The sequence below is a fragment of the Apostichopus japonicus genome, chromosome 20, assembly GCF_037975245.1.
Source record: "Apostichopus japonicus isolate 1M-3 chromosome 20, ASM3797524v1, whole genome shotgun sequence".
Taxonomy (NCBI): Eukaryota; Metazoa; Echinodermata; class Holothuroidea; order Aspidochirotida; family Stichopodidae; genus Apostichopus; species Apostichopus japonicus.
The window spans coordinates 19925233-19939441 of NC_092580.1; the positions used below are offsets into that span (position 1 = coordinate 19925233).

The 14209-nt window shown below is 38.0% G+C and overlaps 1 protein-coding gene across 3 annotated transcripts in view; it reads left to right on the forward strand.

The window, feature by feature from the left end:
- LOC139960996 (Fanconi anemia group D2 protein-like) overlaps positions 1 to 14209 on the forward strand; it is a 98613-nt gene that overhangs the window by 77930 nt on the left and 6474 nt on the right. For all 3 annotated transcript variants that reach the window (XM_071959758.1, XM_071959759.1, XM_071959760.1), the window contains 8 exons: positions 628 to 746; positions 1376 to 1486; positions 3502 to 3626; positions 4110 to 4209; positions 5432 to 5762; positions 7420 to 7569; positions 9552 to 9698; positions 10550 to 10675. In XM_071959758.1, coding sequence (XP_071815859.1) covers positions 628 to 746; positions 1376 to 1486; positions 3502 to 3626; positions 4110 to 4209; positions 5432 to 5762; positions 7420 to 7569; positions 9552 to 9698; positions 10550 to 10675 — 1209 coding nt within the window. The remainder of the gene's footprint in view (positions 1 to 627; positions 747 to 1375; positions 1487 to 3501; positions 3627 to 4109; positions 4210 to 5431; positions 5763 to 7419; positions 7570 to 9551; positions 9699 to 10549; positions 10676 to 14209) is intronic.

Genomic DNA, 14209 nt, shown 5'->3' on the forward strand with positions numbered 1-14209 from the left:
TATAAACCAGCAAGGACGCCAAACAAATCTCCCATACGTTACTGTAATTAATCTGACATGAAGGGTAAGCCACAAGCAGTTGAACTTAGAACTTACAAGCTTGTTGTGAGTCGTATCAGATTATTTTCCTCTTATGTGATTGCCACTGTTGTTACTTAGATGATTCACAAAATGTGAATGTATAAACATGTGTAACAGGTGGAAATTGAAAAGAGTAGACTAAGACACCATCTGTGGTACTGTCTGTTCTTTATTGTGGATCTTGACTAGTTTGTTCCAAACAAACTCCCCTCTTCAAACTCCTTAAATTAGATAATCCTGTCTTCCTGAATATACATGAAAGTCAGCGAGGGAAAATATACATGAAAGTGTACCCTGAGAACTGCAGGATTGGCTAATAATTAAAGATAAAAGGTTTAGGATTTGTATATTATGACACATCTACAGAAGCAAGAATGATGCATATGTCACCATAACATTGATGGTTGTACTGTTAACTAGAGGTTGGAAGTTCCCCAAACTTCAGCAACATATTCAACTCTGCAAATAGAGGGCAGTATTCACAATTACACCTTAATGTGCCTGTCACACATGCATGAGACTTCTCCCATGTTGTCTTATCCACAGACTCTAACCTCACGGAATGACGGAGTGGTAGACGGACCAGGATCGACCTCAGCCGACGCTCTCAAGACAAAGTCTTGCTTTCAAATTATTTTGGAGATCTTGCTCTGCTTCTTTTCCTGGTAATTTTTGTCATCCTTTGCCGGTTACTAACTGGCAGTAAATTTTGCTTTTTTTTTTTTTTTTACCAAACCTGCAGGGAATTGCAAAAACAAAGATTGCAATTGTTGATATGAAGAATATTTGCTAGCCTTTGTTCACCAAATGGTCACCTTTTAGTCATCATGTAACGGTGAATCAATGCTTCTATATGTTTCTAACAATTTTGCAGTCCAGATACTTTAGTCATATTATCACAAATCATGTGAGAGAATCAAGTTGGAATGTTTTTAACATTTATTTGTCTTTTTCTTTTTGATTTGAATGACACCTGGCTAGTCAGACTAACAAACTGCAGTTTTTATGGGATTTTTAAGATCCAATAATATGAACACTTTTACAGAAATCGACACAAAAGGCTCTCTGACTTTTTCAATTTATAAAATAAAGACGTAAGTTACTTATACGCCTTTGTTATGTCTTTTGAATCGAAATTGTTTGATTTCCAAAATATAATTTATTTAAGTGTCCACAACATATAGCAATGTCTATTTGTAGTCAGAGTACATAGTTTTGAAGATTAATGAGGTAGTCACAAAATAAGGCCTTGTCAGACATTGATTAAATGAAATGTATTCTTCTTGGTCTTAAGGGATGGTCTCCATGCTAAAAGCTCATTACCAGTCCTGGAAGAGTCTCTTGGTGTATTCGCAGCAAAGATCACCGAAGGAACCCAGAGTACAAATGTGATAGATTTATCAAAGTGAGTATTAAGATTGTGTAACCTGGAACTGACTTCACTTGTTTACAAAGTTTGATGTTCATTATTAATATGGTTTTGAAGCAGAAACAGAAAATTACACAAGATTTGTCATTTTTCACTGCGCTATATCTCCCCAAAAACATCACATCAGATCAAATCAAGAAACATATCGCTACAAAACATTACATGACGAAAGCACATCACACCACATAGCGTCTGAACCATCATATGAGATCAAGATCACATCATGAAGCATGACATTACAAAACATCACATGACAACAGCACATGACACCACATAGCAACTGAACCATCACGTGACATCAAAATCACATCATGAAGCATGATACTACAAAACATCACATGACAACAGCACATGACACCACATAGCATCTGAACCATCATGTGACATCAAGATCACATCATGAAGCATGACACTACTAAACATCACATTACAACAGCACATGACACCACATAGCAACTGAACCATCATGTGACATCAAGATCACATCATGAAGCATGACACTACTAAACATCACATGACAACAGCACATGACACCACATAGCAACTGAACCATCACGTGACATCAAGATCACATCATGAAGCATGACACTACTAAACATCACATTACAACAGCACATGACACCACATAGCAACTGAACCATCATGTGACATCAAGATCACATCATGAAGCATGACACTACTAAACATCACATGACAACAGCACATGACACCACATAGCAACTGAACCATCATGTGACATCAAGATCACATCATGAAGCATAATACTACAAAACATCACATGACAACAGCACATGACACCACATAGCATCTGAACCATCACGTGACATCAAGATCACATCATGAAGCATAATACTACAAAACATCACATGACAACAGCACATGACACCACATAGCATCTGAACCATCATGTGACATCAAGATCACATCATGAAGCATAATACTACAAAACATCACATGACAACAGCACATGACACCACATAGCATCTGAACCATCATGTGACATCAAGATCACATCATGAAGCATGACACTACTAAACATCACATGACAACAGCACATGACACCACATAGCAACTGAACCATCATGTGACATCAAGATCACATCATGAAGCATAATACTACAAAACATCACATGACAACAGCACATGACACCACATAGCAACTGAACCATCATGTGACATCAAGATCACATCATGAAGCATAATACTACAAAACATCACATGACAACAGCACATGACACCACATAGCATCTGAACCATCACGTGACATCAAGATCACATCATGAAGCATAATACTACAAAACATCACATGACAACAGCACATGACACCACATAGCATCTGAACCATCACGTGACATCAAGATCACATCATGAAGCATAATACTACAAAACATCACATGACAACAGCACATGACACCACATAGCAACTGAACCATCACGTGACATCAAGATCACATCATGAAGCATGACACTACTAAACATCACATGACAACAGCACATGACACCACATAGCATCTGAACCATCACGTGACATCAAGATCACATCATGAAGCATGATACTACAAAACATCACATTACAATAGCACATCACACCACATTGCAACTGAACCATCACGTGACATCAAGATCACATCATGAAGCATGACACAACAAAACATCACATGACAACATCACATGACAATAGCACATCGCTCCTTGAAACATCACATCAGATCACATACACCAAACTACATTGCATCACATCTCATAATACAACATCCCATCACAGAACATCACATAATTTATCAAAGTGAGTATAAAGATTGTGTAACTCTATCTATCTATCTATCTATCTAATCCAAATTACATCAGTTTTATGACAGTAATTGTAGTAGTAACGTATTAAGTACTTTCTGCAACTTTCTCATAGTACTTTGTACGTGTTAGATATTAAGAACTTACCTATAAATCTCAGATTAAATGAAATATGATCAATTTTTCTCTGTGTTATACAGGAAGTGTTGTCAGTATTTTGAGAAGTACAAAGACTCTGTTCCTACCTTGGACTGTGGAGTAGTTCTATTGAAGTTAATGGTAGCGTTGACAAACTTAAACAGTCAAGAAAGAAGCGAACCCATCGGTGAGTGTTTCGTTTGAACTTTGACCCTTGGTTTCGAATGAAATCAAATACACTTCAATAATGATATTAATGCGACTTAATGTGCCTGTATGTCTTACAACAGCAAAGTACCATCTTACGAAAAGCCCATGAGTGCCAGTTTAAGAATGTCTTTAATTTGTTTGAACGAATTAAAAATTTGTAGCAATGTCTTTAATTATTCATGAGAACTAATTAAAGATATGTTTTGAATGGCACTCATTGGCTTTCACACATTTTAGCTACAAATAACTTGTTTTAATCATTGTGTAGGTGTATCATACTTGTCAACCTTATTCTGTTACTTACGGAGACCATCATTGAACACATGAAAGTAGCGTTCAGTATTACAAAGAGATTTATTTTGGCATAGATTTATTACTATTTACCTCTAGATTTGGGAATACAGTAAAATTAGAATTTATTATTAATAAAAGTTTCTAAATAAAATCATTCTGACTGCAGGTTCATTGGCGGAGACATTTCTGAAAAGGGAATGGCTAGATGAAAATGGAGACCGTTGCAAAGGAGCTAAGTACAATGAATCTCTGCAGAGAGTCATCAGGTAAATGATAAACAGAAAAACTAATACGAAAATGTAATAATCTGTGTTTAATATGTATTATGGACCTAATGTTGCTAACAAGGCAACGAAGTGTGTTTACATTTCCAACCTTTTTTTGGGGGGCAATTTAAACGAATGATGATTGTATTCAAGAGTCCCCACAGACAAAGCAAACATGTTGTCACGTATTCTTTTAAGAGAGCAGTCGACAACGGCGTAAAGAAGGACAGAGAGCGAATATGCGTTTCAAATGTGTACAATATAATTATAAACAACAACAATAAAATTAATATCGGTTACATAGAATATAGAATCATCTTTTCTATATATATTCTTTTAAACTTTCACGTCTATTTCATGTATGCTTCATATGGCATCCTTTCTTTCTTATGGTTCTAGTATATAATATATGTTTCCTTGAGTGGTCTGTCAACATTTATGGTACAAAAAATGAATGTTCTTTCTTTCTATGGAATGTCTCTATACGAGCGTCGGCCTATTTCTTTTCTAAGTTTCATGTTATCTTTCTTTCTTCCTTGTTCAGCTTTAATTTAGCTCCTTCCCTGCCTCTTTTGCCATCTCCAAAAGTACCAAAACACCCAATTTAATTTGTAAAGTAATGAGCCAGTGTTATCTCAATGAAGGTGGAAATTGGTTGATATACCAATTCCTATTCTTTTGAACTAAAATTCTGCCTAACATTTCATAATTAAACAAGATCAACTTACGGTTTTGCTTGCGTTTGGTTCAAGCCCGAGATAGAAAAGAGAGAGCACGTGGCTTTACGGTTCTACTTATACCCTCATGCCGACGGAATTCCGATACTCCTTAACAATACATGATTACGTAATGCTTAAGGAAGCAAAAAACCATGGCTAAATAATTAGCACCCAATTAACTCAACACATAAAGCAATCAATAAAATACTTGATGAGGGGGTTATCCCAGAACGAGTTGTGACATTTCACTCTCCTCATCAGGAAGAAAATGTTTCATTTTCTTAGTACTAGTAAACATTTACAACACAACTGAATAATAGCAGATACCCTGAATGAATAATGTACTTTAGTGATTATTGAAGCAGCTAGCAACATATTTTCTGGCTTGCAGTCGAAGAAACAGAGAGAGATTACTGCATATAGATATTTGAAATATTCAGACCTTGTTAAAAGATATGTAGGAGATTTTACTCCCCTACCCCGTGATTTTCTCTTCTGTGTAGGTTACATCTCTGTCATGCCAAAGATGATACTCTCAAGGCCATAGAAACCATTTGTTCCACTGGAGTCCCTGAACTCGTGAATGCAGGCAGTAACAGCTGCTCCACCACTTACCCAACACTCACACAGCCAACCTTCAGTAGCTACTATCGAATAATGTTTGAGGAACTGGTAGCCTTTCAGAAAAAGATTCCAATGTTTTCTTCAAGAGAGGAAGCTGATGCACAGTCTCAGAAGTTGATCGATTGGAATGTGTCTGTCCGTGTCATGTATATGCTGATTAGCATGATTAAAGCCTACGATGGGAGAGCTAATGTTACAACAGCCCTTAAGGTAAACAGGAAAGTTGTTAACAGTTACCACGGTGACAATGAAACTGTTAGTGTGTTGTCTGGTCTTGTCATGTATATGCTGATTAGCATGATTAAAGCCTACGATGGGAGAGCTAATGTTACAACAGCCCTTAAGGAAAACAGGAAAGTTGTTAACAGTTACCACGGTGACAATGAAACTGTTAGTGTGTTGTCTGGTCATGTCATGTATATGCTGATTAGCATGATTAAAGCCTACGATGGGAGAGCTAATGTTACAACAGCCCTTAAGGTAAACAGGAAAGTTGTAAACAGTTACCATGGTGACAATGAAACTGTTAGTGTGTTGTCTGGTCATGTCATGTATATGCTGATTAGCATGATTAAAGCCTACGATGGGAGAGCTAATGTTACAACAGCCCTTAAGGTAAATGGGAAGTTGTTAACAGTTACGACGATGGCAATGAAACTGTTAGTGTGTTGTCTGGTCATGTCATATATATGCTGATTAACATGATTAAAGCCTCCGATAGGAGAGCTAATCTTACAACAGCCCTTAAGGTAAACAGAAAAGTTGTTAACAGTTACCACGGTGACAATGAAACTGTTAGTGTGTTGTCTGGTCGTGTCATGTATATGCTGATTAGCATGATTAAAGCCTACGATGGGAGAGCTAATGTTACAACAGCCCTTAAGGTAAACAGGAAAGTTGTTAACAGTTACCATGGTGACAATGAAACTGTTAGTGTGTTGTCTGGTCGTGTCATGTATATGCTGATTAGCATGATTAAAGCCTACGATGGGAGAACTAATGTTACAACAGCCCTTAAGGGAAATGGGAAAGTTGTTAACAGTTACGACGATGGCAATGAAACTGTTAGTGTGTTGTCTGGTCATGTCATATATATGCTGATTAGCATGATTAAAGCCTACGATAGGAGAGCTAATCTTACAACAGCCCTTAAAGGGTGTGAAGACTCGCGCAAAAAGAAACGTCTAATGCCGGTACTTTGACCTAGTTTCGAATGAGGTGTAACAGAAGTTTTAAACACCACCATTGATCCCAGAAGATACACGCACAGCTTGATACCGTCGGTAGTTAGACAGCCGGCTGCAGTCAATACCCACAGCACAGTATACAAATGATACAGCGATGGACATCTCAGGTCCAGCTAAAGATAACAATTTAGGTATCACATTTCATCACTGTCTGCATTTTGTGGCGACACGAACAAAAGGTCACTTGCCAGCAACAGAAAGTTAACTTTTTCAGAAGGGGCGAGTCTTCAATGCCTTTAAGGTAAACGGTCAAGTTGTTAACAGTTACCATGATGGCAATGAAACTGTTAGTGTGTTGTCTGTTTGATATTTTTGCTGTCTAGCATGATCAAAGGGTACAATGGATGAGCTAATGTAGAATAAAGCTACATCCATAAACCATGGTGACAATAATTATTGGTACCGAGTTACTCTGTGAAATGTTTATTTATTAGCAACATGAAGGATGTAATGAAGAGTTAATGTAACAACAGCCATTATGTTGTTAATTAATACAAAGTTGTATCTGTTACCATGGTGACAGTGTCACTGATTTTGTGCTTGTGAAAGTATGGCACAACTTGTACATAGCCATAGTCTATCGAAATAATTAACCTATTTTACTCCTTTCCTAATTACAGCATGGGAGAGCATCTCTGGAGGTATTTATGCGGAATGGTATGCCTGCTCTTGATTGGATGTTTAAAACACAGAAGGAGGATGTACAGAGCCTGTTAAAGAACCTGCAACCGAGTACACGAGCCCTTCAGTACATGTGTAACCACACTAAGGTGAGATTAGAAACAGCTTAGGATAAAACAAAAATACTTTCTGTGTGTATTAGTAATATTGCAGACTTATAGTAGAGAGAAATGGAGAGAGGAAATCTGTAGACATCAGAAGTATTCAGGATCATGAGGAGGTCATTTTCAGAAAAGTTTAGTATTGATATGTGGTGCAACAAGATAGAAACATTTCAGTGAAAATTCTCTTTTAATTTGTGATGATTGGGAAAGACAGTTTCTCTGCTATATTTTTAAATAGCAGCATGTCTTTATATAAAAAAAAATTGTTGGAAGTTTAATTAAAAAGCTTCCCATTTGCCCAATCAGATTACCAAACCTACTGGGCAGAGTGGAATGATAGTTTTAGTAGTAATGGTTTCCTTTTTGTTGAGAATAATAGATAAACATATTTATTCCATTTTATTTACCATGAAACTTCTTTTTGTGGAAAGCGAAGTGGGGAACTCTATTATGAAAATTCATTAAACTTTGTAAACTGTTTTTAGTTAAAGGAATTGTCTGGTGGAAGATTTTTCTCTTTCTAACCATGTAAAAATTGTCCCCATTCGACGTTTTCTTCTTGTAGAAATCTGGTTTTCAAATTCACCAGTTTCTCACCAAAAGTACCGTTTGTTTGAACGCTTCAATATGGTGATTGACGTAGTGCTTGCAGATAGGCAAAACATGCGACTTGAAGATATAACTCCCATTTCCGCAACAAATACACTCTCACGTGTAAGCACATTCGATTGCCTAATATAACGTACACACTCGCGAACGTATATCCTATGATGCCCAGATGGTGTACTTGTATAGCGTTGCACATAATACACTCACACTCAAACCACAGTTCATAAACTGTTCTTCGAAATCGCTGAAATAAAATTCACGGATCAAATTAACAGTGAAAGGAAACATGAAAAGTATTTGTTACACAGAAAGATGAAACTTGGCAGAATCGTTTTCAGAGCAGAATGTAGCACCGAGAAGCTAAGGCTTCGCAGAACTGTCCGATTGTAAATGTAAGAGTAGCCTGTACGCGCTAACATTCTTCGCGCAATGGATAGCGCGATGTATAAACAACGAAGAGTCTGCTGTTAAAACTTATCTTGTGTTACAGAAAGAACACGAAACCACATATATGGCGGCTTAAGGAGTTTTTAAATCATATCTAATTTATAAGAAATTTCACCGGAAATTATGGAAGAAATTTATCGGAATCGTTGTCAGAGCAGAATGTAGCACTGAGAAGCTTAGGCTTCGCAGAACTGTCCGATTGTCAACGTTAGAGTATAGCCTGTACGCGAACATTCTTCTTGTTGGAGCTGGATAGCGCGATGTATAGCCTAAACAGCGAAGAGTTCGCTGTTAAAATTTACCTTGTGTTACACAAAGACCACGGAACCACCGATCTAGTACATGGCGGCTTAAGGAGTTTTTGAAAACATATCTAGTTTCTAAGAAATTTCACCGGAAATTAAGAAAGAAATTTATCTGTATACAAACGCGGTTTTTGTTTTGATTACCATATAGGTACTGTGCGGATCGTGGGTTATGTCGCAATCTGCATTAGCATAGCTGACGTCACGTTCTGTACTGTTCAAATCATATTTGAAATGTCTATCCTTATCGATTAAAAAATCGTTTCTCTGTCAAATGCAATATTAGCGTTCTCATACTTTGACAACATGTTTGGAAAATTATTTACTATTTTTTAAGGTAACTTCTATGTGCCACCAGACAATCCATTTAATTATTTGGCAATCGTTAATTAATAAGTGCTGTAGATATGAACTTGCAATCGCCATCTGTTGAGGTGAAGAAAGTGTGTAAAGGAATGCTAAGATTTGTTTTGGACTGTATTTTTTTTCCTCAAAGTGTGCCTGTATACATCAGAAGCATTTGTATAAACAACACAGTGCAGATTAAAAACAAACCACTCTCTCAACCTGAATTTATAATTAATATCTCTGGATTTTGTGTTTCAGATTGCTCAAGACATTTCGCTCAACAATCACGTACCAGCACTGAAGAGAATTTTGGAGCAGTTTGTGTACAGAGTAAAGGCTATGCTGGCCTTGCACGGCTGCCACGCGGCCATGTGGGTAGGGAACCTCAAGAACAAAGACATAAAGGTAAGTAGGCCAGCCTTAAGAAACCGAGGCTCTAATTTTGGTCGCACCACGTTTTACGAATCTGGTAGGGAGAAGTTCAGTTAATAAGCTCAGAGATTTAACAGTTCAGCTCAATTGGCCTGGAATATAACAGCCTGGAAGGCAGATGTTAAACCACACAAAACAGGCACGTGTCCATTGGTGAATAGCCAAATGACTCGCACTTCATGTTGGCTGGCTATCCAAGTTTCAAATTGGAAGACCATTTCCGATGGAAAACCTGGATTATCCTCTATGAAATCTTCACTGTACCTCAGCCATCCAGGAATCGAAACCCACAAACCTCTCAAATGCTAGGTTTCATTGCTTCTATTGCCTCAGCATTTTCCCACTTGATCACTGATAGCACTGGTACATACCACTCAATGACATCAGGATGTGTGCGTCTAGAATACAAATTTGCTGACTGCAAATATCTGCAAAGTTCTGTCTGCAAATTTTGATTGTCGCTACCAATAGAAACTGCTGTGGCACCATTTCAAAGAACATCCAGGTTGGGCAGGTGCTCAAGGCTGTGTCGATAATTCCAGTTATGAGTTTTTGATGATAATTTTGGTTTAATCAAGTCATATCTGCCAGCTGACACTTGTAGCTGTGGCTGAATCAATCTAGAAAACTTGAAATGACTTGCAATATTGCGAGTGGTTAGACATCCGAGCCAAAAGCAACAGAAAAAACCTCATTGACAAATCTTGATGTGGTCCTATGATATAAGGTTTCTAAACTACGATTGGGTGGACATACTTAAATGAAGAAATCTGGTACCATTTAAACAAAAAGCAAAGATACTTTCTATCATCTTTAACTTTAAGGGAGATGAAATTCCTTCTCAAGTTTGCCCAGATGAAGAAGAGGACGAGTCTGATGAAGAGGAAGAGGAGGAGCAGAGAGAAGAGAAGATGTCAGAGGATGAAAGTGAAGATGAAGAAGACTCTGAGGTATTATCTTAGTCTTATTTTGTGTCATGTAATCCTATTTTTTATTTACATTAAAGTATCAATATGTGTTTGCCGATGAAGTTCGGAAAACAAACTTCCGAAGCAGATTCAATTTTCTTATTCTAAACACACTATGATGAGGTGGGTTAAATGGAGAAAAGCTGTCGCAATTGAAAGAAATATATTTTCTGTTACCGTTACGGCTCGAACAATTTCGGTTTACTGTAAAATCACTGCGACCGCCCATAACAGCATGCTCATTACACAAATGTAACCTATGTACTCGTATCGTTCCCTTTTTTTACCTGTAAATACCTGTTTATTCATTGCAACTGAAAGGAATGACACAATTTCGCAAGCTACATCGGTAAGACTGAAAGAAAGATACTAATCAAGAGACCTAACACAGGCTAGCCACGAAAGGTCGTTAACAAAACAGAGAGATTTGATCGGCGCACGATCTGTTGGGCAGGGCTTGCAAACTTTGATTGAAGTTTGTAGAATCTAAGGACTCGTAAAAACATGTGGCGAATTTTATTCAGCTCAAAATGTTTAACGACAGATAAAGTCAATAAAAATAATGAATATTAATATGAAAATTGCATAAAACGGTGTCATTTTTACTGAGCTTTTAGGGTCGTAATCTGGAAAGGTCAAAGTTTAAATTTGGCAAACACACATTGAGACTTAAAGAAAAAGCAATACAAAGGTCATCATTATTGCCCCAAAGTTGGAATGATAAAAAAAGTTCAATGGGAGGTTTCAACTGTTCACATTATTCACACAACATTGAGGACTGTTCAATCAGGCAATTTAATATCTAAGAGAGGAAGAAATGCTCAGGAGCAAGTAAAATATTGTTAAAGAAGTTTATGATTGAGTGACCATTCTTGACTTTCTGGTATATTAGGAGGCTATACTAATGGCCTTTAATTTTGATGTGTTTAGAAGTGACATTTTTTTTTCCATCTCTGATTTCTGATGTCAAGTAAATTTCATGTTGGAAATGCCTCCTAGAAGTTTGTAACCAGAAACCGATATTAAACATTAACGGGAAGGATTTGATATTTTCACGCTGAGCAGTCATTACGTATATATCTTATTTTGTGCAATATGTCCGTTTTTTGAGTCTTATTTATTGGTTTCATTAGTATTTACCATTGAAAGTGCAATTTTTCGTCTATAGGGCCCCATTGGAAATGGGCTGACGTTCTGTCAGCCTAATGGGTTTAGCTCCTGTTACTCTTTTTGTTCTTTTCAATTCGGTCCTATTTGTCTATTTTGTCTCTGTAATTTTTTTGTATTTTAAACAATCTGAGTGCGAATAAAATAAAATCAAAGAAATAACTACAGCATGTATACTTGAGGCAGGTTCTATTGTTGATAAAGAATGTGTTCATGTATCGTAAAACATTACTACAGGCTGGTAACATGGATGTAAACTTTACATGGAGTTGTCAGTCATCACAGCACTCTCTTGGTACGTCAACTTATCTGGGTAAACCGTTTCAAAATGTCATGAAATAAGTCTGGCTTTTCAAGATAATACAAAAGTAGATTCTTCCTCCAGGTAGAGCAGGAGCCCAGAGGGTTTGGTTAGCTGGGAAGTTAACCAATTGCCTTGTACATCACAATGTTCACAGTGCATTCCTGTATATGACACCAGACGACTGGCAAACCTGCTGTGGTGGGTGTGGCTGGGAGGGCAATTTTAAATTCACCTAAAAGCTAAACTAGATCAGCTCTCATTGGTAACCACATCAAAGTAAGTACAATGTGTCAGGTATGGCCCCAAGAGCAACAAATGGCCATCGCCAGTGATTATTAGTGGTGGGGTAGCTTCGCCAGTCATCAATAATTGACCCCTCACGGATGGCCTAGGTCAGCTCATGAGGTAACCACTTGAAACCTACTGGAAAATGATGGTTAGGACTTCAGATACAAGAGATGGGCATTTCCAGTAATTTTTATTGGTGGGGTATCCCTGCCAGTGGACCCCCAAACCTCATTGACCTAGGTCAACTCATGAGGTAACCAGTTGAAAACTACTGGAAATGTTTGGCAGGACTCTATATGTAAGGGATGGGCATTTCCAGTAATTTCAATTAGTGGGGTACCCCTGCCAGTGGACCCCCAAAATGCCCATCCCCTCATTGACCTAGGTCAGCTCATGAGGTAACCAGTTGAAAACTACTGGAAAATGATAGGCAGGACTCTATATGTAAGGGATGGGCATTTCCAGTAATATCTATTAGTGGGGTACCCCTGCCAGTGGACCCCCAAAATGCCCATCCCCTCATTGACCTAGGTCAGCTCATGAGGTAACCAGTTGAAAACTACTGGAAAATGATAGACAGGACTCTATATGTAAGGGATGGGCATTTCCAGTAATTTCTATTAGTGGGGTACCCCTGCCAGTGGACCCCCAAAATGCCCATCCCCCTCATTGACCTAGGTCAGCTCATGAGGTAACCAGTTGAAAACTACTGGAAAATGATAGACAGGACTCTATATGTAAGGGATGGGCATTTCCAGTAATTTCTATTAGTGGGGTACCCCTGCCAGTGGACCCCCAAAATGCCCATCCCCCTCATTGACCTAGGTCAGCTCATGAGGTAACCAGTTGAAACCTACTGGAAAATGATAGGCAGGACTTCATATGTAAGGGATGGGCATTTCCAGTAATTTAAAATGGTGGGCCACCACTGTCAGAGTCCACCCTCCCCCCCCCCCCCTTATTAACCTCTAGGTGAGCTTATGGTGTAACCAATTGAAATCTACTTGAAAATGACAGGTAGGACTCCAGATTTAAGGAGAGTAATTTCCAGTAATTTCCACTGGTGGGGTACCCCTGTCCGTTGTCCCAACATCTCCAACCACTGTCTCACATTATATTATAGCTCACACCCCAAGAATCCCCGAAACACCCCAAATACAGTGTAACCACTCATAAGTGGCCTCAAATGACTGAATACAACCCGTGTGGTTATTCAGGAAGTATGTTCTTGACAGTCAACGTTCAGTACATTCAGCAGTTCTCAAGTGGCCTGTTCAAGTTACTGTAGCTTTACTAATGCCAAGGTGATTGTCAGATTGAAACATGTGGTCCATACCAGTGGCACCAGCCTGTTTCCAGGGGTCAAGGAAAAATATGTTAATCTGGTGAATGATTCACTGTTTGTGATTTTGTTGCCATAACAATTTCTTCTAGCATGGGGACATATTTTGTGAACAACCATAAAACAATAATCTACGACCTATGACCTGAAACTTTGTTTCTTTGAGAGGACTATATGACCTCTGATCATTGACTTTGACCTCTTGATAACCTCTGTGAATAAAAATTCCATGTCATGAAAGAAAAAAGTTATGACTATAACCCTCCCCTATGTCAGTATGTGTAATAACTCTATATGAAGACCTATTATTAGAGGTAAAATCTAATTTATTCACTGTTTTTAGTACAGCGTGGCTAGAATATTTGCATGCAGCATCCTTGATGACACTAGCATGATTCGCCAGTCTCGTGTGGGA